The following is a 10,251-nucleotide window of genomic DNA, read 5'->3' as shown; positions in this document are numbered from 1 at the left end:
ATAAATGAAAGCTGATGATTTTATAGAAATCTATCTTTAAAGTTGTAAAGTACGCACTGTTTGTTTATAGGACCTAATTTAAATAATAGCTGATAGCAAAATCATGTCCTCAGATGCGCACGAAGCTACAACATATCGGAAGCTTGCTTCACAAAATATATATGCATCAACTGTTAGTTACATAGATAAACTCACCAGCTTTCTCAGCTTATGCTCACAGGTAGCTGAGACTGTTGCCGCACAATCACAAAAGCTTTTGGATAACTTTTCAATGACTTACCTAGTTGGCGACTTGGACCTAGATACTGACTTAGGAATAAAATACGCATTGTCGTAGGGTTAATCAATATTATATTTTTTTCCCAAAAAATGGCGTCATGCGAAAGGGCATAACTTTAGTCTACACAACTACCTCGGAGAAGATTCACGCAACCCTCCCAAATACTCCGCATGGTGAAATGTTTTACATTTTCCCATTGCTTATGATGGAAACGGCATATGATTGGATTAGGTCCAAAACTCTGACAGCTAAATGACACGCACGGAGACTATTATGGTCCGGCAAACCGAATGTAGTGACTGTTTCGGCCTGAGGGCCGAAACAAAAACCAAAAATATTTGAGCCATGCATAAACCTAAATATCCGAGCCATATTATGCCGCCCATCAAAACCCATAAAATATACAAGTTACACGTGTGAAAAATACAATGGCAGGCGGAAATCTAAAATATCCGAGTCACATGAGAAAAACAAAAAGTATCCAAAACACACATGAATCTACTTTACCCATAGTGAGAAGGAACCGAATCGTAGTGAGTCACCACACGGCGACCAACATACAAGCTATAATGTGCTGGATTCAGCGTCCAGGAGGCTGAAAAACTTGTTTGGGCCTGAACCTGTACAGGAAGAACTGGTACTTGACTCATATGAAGAAATTGAAGTACGTGCAGCGATGACAAGGGAAAAATTTAAAGCAGACTTGTCCTTTACTAGTATAAAAGACCGTATGAACGAAGGTGTTTATGAGATGGGCGAATAAGGTCGTCACCCGTTTTCCCAGGGGAGATGTGGAACGTGAGAATAGCCACGGGCTGTGAGTTTGGACGCGCTGGTGCAGGGTGAGAAATAATAACACCAGAGTTGAAAAGAAAAAGAAAAAGTTTTGATTATCGCTTCACCATAGTCATGATTCATGAATAAGAAAAACTAAGAAAAATGTTCTGTAGTACGTAAGTGATTTCTCGGCTATTTGATCCTCAGTTGGGGAGGGTGAACGTAGCCGAGGCTTAGGTTACACGTCTTGTTTGATATGGGCTCAAATCAATAAGTGCGTGATACATAAAAATACAAAATGTAGGTACTTTTAGCTTTAACGTTTCTTCTCTTGAAACGTTTTTATAGCATAAGCCACTTAAAACCAACAAACAAACCAAAAGAATAATGTCAAGCAATCAAGCGTTTACCAAAATATTATATATATTGTAAATATAACTTATATTTTACTCGCCGTACTCCTCTTGCGTAAGGTTCCCTCCACACGCAATTGATGGTTTTCACGTCGGCCATGTTGGAGGACTTTAACAAAAGAATTGTCAATGAATTCTTTTGTTATATCCTCCAACATGGCCGCCGTGTCTTAATTCTCTTGAAAATGGTTGAAAACTATCAATACTTTCTATTTTTACATACAACGCTCAACTCACATGCATGTTGATTTAAATACCGGGAGAACTCGGAGAAAACCCTCGTGGCAAGGGAGAGAACAACAAATCAAACAAACTCAACACATATGATCCGTTCAGTGAGCCGGGGGCTAGAACCCGGACCACAGTGGTGAGAAAAGAGCGGACGTGAACCACAACGCCACCCGTCAATAATTATATTCATGTCCAGCTTGGATTGATATGGTATATTATTATCAAAATGACTTTTCCAATCTTATATTATAAAGAAAGATACATCAATAGGATTTTGATATTTTGTACCTTTTGTCAGCTAGGCTGTTTCTTTTTTTTAATTTCTTGTCTTTTTTCCTTTTTCTTTTTCTTTTTCTTTTTTTTTTTTTTTTTTTTTTTTTTCTTTTCTTTTTTCCTTTTAATTAATCAAGGACGACCACAAAACACGTTGGTAAATTTGGCGCGAAGCTGGGATAAAAGCCCTTTGTGTGTACTTGCCTGGAAACATATCAGAATCAAATTTTCATTTCTAACGAGTCGCTTGAAATTAGAAGGAAATAGGCACCAAAAAAAGAAGACATTTAAAAGCCACAATTTAGTTATATGATGTATAGAAAAATACTATTGTGATTGCGTTTCCATGGCATTGCTCCCGAGCTACTAGTCTTATTTTGCTTAGATAAAGATCATTAAGAGATCGGAAAAAACTGTCGGAAAAAACTCAAAAAATTAAAAATTTTATTTTCCACTAGAAGATTGCATTAGTCGAGCTTATTTTCAGGAAAAAAATAACAAACTTGAAGAAAAATTTTTTTTTTCTCTCGCCGAAAAATGACATTTTCGGTTTTGCCCTTCTAGGCGGGTTTTCAAGGGTGAAAAGTACGCCTCGTTATAAACTCTCTAAAAAATTTCCTTCAATGGAAACAAAAAACCAATACAACATTTTGATAGAACAAATAATAGTTGGCATTATAGTTATAGATATAAAATTTATTATTCAGTGAATTTTTGAATCTTTGACATTTTTTCAGTACGAAAAAATACATCAAAATCAGGGCATCTTTTCAGCCATTTCTACATCCCCTATAGATTCAAAAATATATCCTGGTAAGAGAGCAATGTTTCGTCTACAAGAAAATTAAAATATTATTACCGGACCCCCTGTTCCGCCGCCCCATGAAAACCCGCCTGGAAGGAGGAAAACCGAAAATGTCATTTTTCGGCGAGAAAAAGTTTTCTTTTTTCTTCTGAGAATCAGCTCAACTAATGCAATCTTCTGGTAAGGAAAATAAAATTTTGAACTTTTTGATTTTTTCTGACAATAGTCGATATTTACGGACGGCCTCTTTTAAGGATTTTTTTTTTTTTTTTTTTTTTTTTTTTTTTTCTAGAAAACGATGGCAGACAATCTACCCTTTCCCCCATGTGAAGCAGAGTTTGAATTTGACACCAAAAAAAAAAAAAAAAAACATTCCTTTTGTCTGATTGCCTTTTTTTATTCTTTCTTGGATTAATTAACACCCACAAAACACGTGGTTATTGAAAATTTTTACCAGCCTGAAAATATTAAAACATTAAGAAAAATTTGTATTTGAACGAAAGAAGTCTTTATTCTTGTTGTCGAAATTTCTAAAATCCATCACCCAAAAAAGAAGATATATAAAAGTCACATACAGTTATAAAATATATAGAAAAAATACTTGTAAGATTTCGTTTCCATAGCTTCGCATAGTATTTCCGTAATTCCTAGATCATAAGGATTTTTTTTTTTTTTTTTTTTTTTTTTTGAGAAACGGGGCGGCAGCTGATCTACTTTTTTCCCCATAGGACTGAATCGCCTTTTGTACCGGCCTGAACACTTTGAGAAACTATTTCTTCGAGCAAGTCTTATTCTTCTTGAAATTTTAAAGACTATAGGCACCAAACAAGAAGACCTCTAAAAGCCACAATCATGCATGAAGTATATGAAAAAATATTGAAAAATATTATAATATTAGTTTCCATGACAGACCGCCGCACGAGAAGAATCAACCACGTGCTGGTGACTCTTTTTATGGATCTTTTACTTGAATCGTATTCCTTAAATATTACTTGCACCAGTTACTAGTAAATGCAGTGTTTAGATAAAAGTCCTTTGTACATGACCGAAAACTTTTAAGCAAATAATTCTTCGAGCAAGTCTTATTTTCCTTGAAATTATAAAGACTATAGACACCAGAACAAAAACACCTCTAGAAGCCACATTTTTTATGAAGAATATGGAAAAATATCGATTTGATTAGTTTCCATGACAGGCCGCCGCACGAGATGAATTAACCACGTGTTGGTGACTCTTTTTATGGATCTTTTCTTAGATCGTATTTCTTAAACGCTTCTTGCACGGTTAAATGCAATGTTTAGATAAAAGCCCTTTGTACACATCTGGAAATTTTAAGGAATAATTTCTTCGAGCAAGTCTTATTTCTCTTAACATTTTACGAACAGTTACCAAAAAAGAAGACATCTAAAAGCACCAACCACACTTTTTTTAATTGTTATTAAAAAAAACAGCATTATTTCATAAGTTTTCAAAGTTCAATATTTGGTTTGCGTCTGCCAATCATTTCGGATGACAAATGCATGGATACTACTTATTTTGCCCATATATATGAGCTTGTCTGGGTGCAAAATACTAGCATTCACAAGAGTGATCAACGAATACTACTGAACCAACAGAACAGGTAAAAAGCAAACTTAGAACTTGTTGATTTTTCTCAATTTTGTTATCACCCTGAAACATGCAACCTCTGGTCTCACGGCTAACTTCCAAGCGGAATTAGGTACCCAGCGTTGGGTTTTTACAGATAGAAAAAGAGAGAGAGCGAGAGAGAAAGAACGTAGAACCTAAGTCCAGTCACTGGCTGACGATGGCAAGTCCACTGAGGAATCAATCCCGAGACCCCTACCCATGAGTTAGAGACGAGTGAACTAAAACCCTTGATTTCGATACTTGTTAACTTTCTAGTTTAATTTTAGAGTGCAGCTAAGATATATGCTACATCGAAGACCTTGATATCAATATGATGCTGTTATTTGTGGTGGTTGCCTTATTGTCTATCAACGAAATGGTAAATAGAAAGCTTCGGATCAACTCTCATTTACTCTTATTGTACTTAACGAACTCGAAGAAAGAGAGAAGAGAGGTATCTAGACGGACGGAAGGAGGGATGGAAAGCACTCATCATCATTATTACTATCATTTATTGTTATTATTATTGTTTTATCATCATCAATAGTAGTATCGTTAGTTTTATATATATATCCATTTATTTATTCATTTTAATTCGTTTAATTGTTTGTTTAACGACGTGCTTTGAACTTGTTGGAGCCCTGTCTACGCATGAGTTTAATTAGCACTAGTGAATGCGCGCTCGTGGTGATGACGTCATCTCTAACACGAAGTCCTTTTCCTTATTCTTGAATTTAAGATACTAAGATTTTTTTTTTTTCTTTTTTGAACAAGATTATGTTGGGTTATGTTTGTGTTAGTTTTATCTGAAATAATCTGATAGCAACTTCATTTGCCAAGTATTTTCTTTTGATCCTATTTTTGCAGGAAGGTAAAAGTGAGGAGTTCAAAAGGAAATTTGGAGGTGAGAACGTATAACACAAGAGAACCAATTGTGATCCAGTCGCGTAGTTTAAGAACTGATCATATTTTCAATCATCAGATATTCTTGTCCTATCAGGGACGGCGGAGCCGGGGGGGCTTTTTGTGAAATTTTAATACATTTTCACTAAACTCAGCCCCCCACCTTGCCATACAATGTCACTATTGAGCCCCCCAATAAAAAAAACCGCTCCGCCGTCCCTGCCTATACAAACGAAAACTCATAAAATAACACCGGATTGCCTTCTCAGAAAATATCCCTCAAAACAGTTCTTGACATACTTAAGCAAGAAATTTATTTAAGTTTGACATGATTAGATCGTAAAAAAAGAAGGCGATTGGCTTGTCTATGATTATCGAAGCAGAACCTAAGCGAAGTAACCCCGCTGGCATCTAGCACTAGGATTTAGGATCTAGGGATCCCAATGAAACACAGGGAAACCGTCAATAGTAGTAGCTTTGTTCGCCTCGCGGCTCGCAGCAAGTTGCACAGCAACTAAGTCAATTAAGTCTTTAATACCAGAAATAGCGTGGATGTTTATTATTTCCAAATATGTTTTCTTCGATACAAGGCAGTCATGGATAAAAAAATCGACCCTCTTTATGTCATTGTTTGTAATAGAGCATCACGCACAACCATGGAAGAGAGACAATGATAACGCATTTGCCAATGACATCAACAAGTGTCTTTTCACCAAGTGGACAACTGCATCAGGAAGCAAAGATGCGGTGCTGAGTGGACCAGTCCAATGTAAAGGACAAGGAGGAACAGCCGTGCAGCTCTGTTATGGCACAGCACCACCTGTAGCACAATTTGCTGTTTGCTACAACACCAACACACTTATCCCAGACTTCACGGGTCACATAGTGAGGAAAGACATCGAGGGTGTTGGAAGAGACACTGACTGGAGGGCAGACGTAGGAACGTTTGGTAATACTTTTGCATATTCATTTTGCATATGGGAAATGTAGGGTAGGGGGATATAACTCTCGTTCTCATCCCAGCCACATTGAGACTGAAATGAGCCCTTCAGCCTCTACTAGTTCTGATCCACCTGTCTTGATAGTCAATAAACATACCCAAATTTTACTGATACTTTAATGTTTTCAGCCCCAAAACCACAGGCAACCATTGCGGACTATGACCCCTACAGCCAAAAAGGGCTCTACGACAACTATGATATCCAGAACCAATATTTTTGCGCCAAGGGACATCTGACTCCAAATGCGGACTTCACTGACGACGATCAGCGTTTATTGACCATGATAACGACCAACATTGCACCACAATGGCAAAACTTCAACAGTAAAAATTGGGCAGGACTCGAGGAAGCTGTGAGGACGAGTGCCCGAAACGACAAAAGGGATGTTTATGTCTTTACTGGAGTTGGTAAGTGTTATGTGTGAAAGTCTTGCCTAAGTGTGTAAAGTAAAAAAGTGTAGAAAACTTCTCATTACCAAGGTGTCATCGCTGACCGACCGAATTTTCGTGTTTTCGATAAACACAAGTCGTATTCGACATCTCATCTGCTTTCAAATTCTTCGCAGGTGGTCAAGCAAGAAATTTAATGGGTGATATCATCAAGCTCAACAAAAGAGTTCTGGCACCAAGATGGTACTGGAAAGCGGTCTGCGATCCTGGTGCCAAGCAGTCTATCGTTTTTCTAGGAGAAAATGCCATCGGTATCGCAGATACCACCAAAGCTGCTGGGTGTAACAACATAATGCAGACAAAAAATGCAGGAATAGTATACTGCTATAGTTTAGAAGGAGCTCGTAAAAAATACCCAGATTTCAAATGGCCTCCATTTAACGAGAATTGCAAACCATCCGAGAAAGGCACTTTCATGGATAACGAGCTCAGAAATGCTTTTGTGTAATTCCTCAGTGAATGATTAACAAAGCAAATAAAGAGATTAATAGAATTGGTTATTGCTTGAGAATAAAACCACTCCTAATGGAGCCTTGATATGTTTCTTCGAATACAGGAAACTTATTCCCATAATTTTAAATTTTGTTTTGGAATTTCACGCCGCCACACTCCAGATTATTAGATGTCCCACTCCCCACATTACTATTGCCCGTGGGTATTAGTAGCAAGCCTGGACAAGGTACCCTGGGTAAAGAATTACTCGGCTTAGAACGCAAGAAAAATCTTGAAACTGCTTAGTTTCAGTTATGCCATTTCACGTTGAAATTGAGACATATTCATTTGCATGGAAGTGTCCGATCCCTTTATATAAAGTGACGATGGAAGCAACCAGCAGTTGAATATATAAAAACAACTCAAAGGATCAAAATGAGAAAAATCTGTATATGAATCAATTCGTTTGAGCACTGACTTTGCATGGACCAATTTTATATAAAGTATATACATAACTATCAAGGTTTTTTTTGTTTGTTTGTTTGTTGTTGTTTTTTTTTTTTTGTTTTTTTTTTTTTTTTTTTTTTTTTTTTTTTTTTTTTTTTTTTTTTTTTTTTGTTTTTTTGTTTTTGTTATTTTTTTAAACATCATATTCTTCTTTCCAAGCTAAAGAAATACGGTATCACTGGTGAACTTCTCGACTGGTTTCTTGATTATCTAAGTGATACTGACAGCAACAGCGTGTAGTTATTGATGGTTCTTACTCCGAATGGTTATCTGTATCATCTGGGGTTCCTCAAGGATCCATACTTGGACCTCTTCTTTTTCTTGTGTATGTTAATGATATGCCTGATTATATTCTAGGTGATTCTAAACTTGCCTTATTTGCTGATGATTCAAAACTATACAAAGTCATCTAATCGGATTCAGATCACAAAGACTTGCAAAGGGATATTGACCGTGTTTATAGCTGGAGTGTCGATTTTAAAATGAAATTCAATGTTGAGAAATGTAAAGTTTCATATATGCACAAGAAAGGAATTAAGGCTGATATAAAAAAATACAAAATCGGCGATGAAGATCTGCCTAACGCGCCCTACACAAAAGACGTTGGAGTTATTATATCATCAGACCTCACCTGGGCAAATTATGTTGAGGAAATGTGTTTCCGCAAAGCAAACAAGTGTCTTGGTTTGATAAAGCGTGTGTGTGGTAGAGAAATTACGGATGCAAGAACTCGTAAACATCTTTATTTAGCTATTGTGAGACCTCAGCCAAAATATGCTTCAAGTCTTTGGTCACCGTATACTAAAAAACTCCAAATTATTAACTAATTCAAAATGTACAACGAAGGGCTACAGAGTTTATCTTGAACTATCCGGACGATATGACTTATACTAACAGATTATTTATACTGGACATCCTATCTCTTGAATATAGACGATACGACAGGCAACTGACCTAATTCTTCTGCATAAACTAAGACACGATGAAATAAACTCCAAAAAATATTAAACTTTTTATAAAACTTCGATTTTCCGAATTGAAATCTAATACTGATTCCAAATCTGGAAAGAAAAATTGGATGTCCCGAGCTTGTTTTCGAGATAATCAGCATTTAATGGAAGCCTACGCGCGAGCTTTTGAAGCAAAAAACTGCATCATCGGAAGTGATTAGAAAAAATTAAGATTCGTAAAATAATAGTTATTGGCATTCTCTATGATTGCATGAGTGAAAGCTAGTCAATCATTCTACAATAATACGTGGATATTTTCGACAAAAAGACAAAAAGATACATTGATTTGTCATATTTTGTAGTTCCGCATAAAGTCGAACAAAATTCCCTACAAAATCTATTTTTTAGAATGTTAGAATATTTAACTTTTTCTAAAATGTAGATATAACCTAGATTTTTAAAAGTTTATTCAAATAAGCTATTGAAAAATAGAGTCCCGTGCAAATTTAAGGGTCGCTTGCCCTGTTGAAGCTCAAAACGAGCGTGGTTCTTCAATGAATTCTTGTAGATTTTTCAGCGGTTTTTGAGCGCGCGCACATCGTGGGCTCAAATCGAACGTTCAAAAGTAGGCAGTCATGTCTACAGCCTGTATCTAAACCTAATTTTGCCTCAAGAAACTACTACGAAAACAATTTCCAAGAACGTAATCTCTTCAAACAGGACTATTACCTTAACTCATTTCTACCTAGATCTATCAAACTATGGAACTCGCTACCAATACATTTTAAAATAAATGATGTAAGCCTTTCCAAATGTAAGGAACTTGTGACCACCCATTTTGCTTCCAAAATGGAACATTACTTACCATCTTAAAATGTTTTAGACTTGAGTTTTGATTAATTTTAATTTTTTTCTTTTTATTATGTTTGTACTGTATGTAAATTGTATGGAGAGGGAATATCAATTGGGACGAAAGTTCTGTTTTCTTCGCAAGTCACAAGATTTGTATGTCTCAAGTTTTATAAAATGTATATACTTATTTCAATAAAAAAAATAGTCCAAAAACCTAGAAAGCTGTGATCGCTGATAATCACGGGAAATATTTATTATTATACATTTTACTAAGTATCTCAAATCTGATTGGTCGAGAGCCCTCAGCCAATCCCCGATATTGTGTGAACTCGACATGATAAATGTATTATCTGTAGGTTTTCCTACAGATAATACATTTATCATGTCAAGTTCATTCAAGCTCACGCTGTGGTAGCTTTGTTTTTATTCATTATGTGTATTTATTTCCAGAATTATGTACAAAACAATTATTTAAGGAATCCTTAACTTATTTTCATGTATTTTATGAAGAATTCCAAAAATATTTTTGAATTAAAATTTTTGCGTTTTTCACGCTACATCATGGCGTTCATAATTCTTGTCTCTACAATTTAATGTTCATGTTAATGTTATACAAAATGTATAATAAAGCAATTATTGAATTCGGTATCGCATAATATCGTAAATATCAAGACCGAGGCTGTGTTATCTGCCTCAGCCTTCGGCTTCGGCAGATAACACTGCCTCGGTCTTGATAATTTACGATATCA

At 35.9% G+C, this 10,251-nt stretch overlaps 1 protein-coding gene across 2 annotated transcripts; it reads left to right on the top strand.

Annotated features, from left to right (window-relative positions):
* Window positions 1–4,255: 4,255 nt before the first annotated feature.
* Window positions 4,256–7,254, top strand: LOC116298347 (uncharacterized). 2 transcript variants are annotated; one of them, XM_031706763.2, is made up of 6 exons: window positions 4,256–4,400; window positions 4,696–4,787; window positions 5,276–5,312; window positions 5,952–6,260; window positions 6,441–6,719; window positions 6,878–7,254. In XM_031706763.2, exons 2-6 carry the CDS (start codon window positions 4,740–4,742, stop codon window positions 7,207–7,209), a joined length of 1,005 nt encoding a protein of 334 aa, XP_031562623.2. In that variant the 5' UTR covers window positions 4,256–4,400; window positions 4,696–4,739; the 3' UTR covers window positions 7,210–7,254. The 2 variants fall into 2 exon arrangements, with proteins under 2 accessions (XP_031562623.2, XP_031562625.2); XM_031706765.2 differs by having other exon boundaries at window positions 4,289–4,400; window positions 4,685–4,787.
* Window positions 7,255–10,251: the final 2,997 nt, after the last annotated feature.

Source organism: Actinia tenebrosa, unplaced genomic scaffold (genome assembly GCF_029948245.1).
Source record: "Actinia tenebrosa isolate PJP-AT-01 unplaced genomic scaffold, QUT_ActTen_1.0 PGA_scaffold4__44_contigs__length_22323623, whole genome shotgun sequence".
Classification (NCBI taxonomy): domain Eukaryota; kingdom Metazoa; phylum Cnidaria; class Anthozoa; order Actiniaria; family Actiniidae; genus Actinia; species Actinia tenebrosa.
Note: the sequence above shows the minus strand (reverse complement) of the source record. Positions and strands in the feature narration are given on the sequence as shown.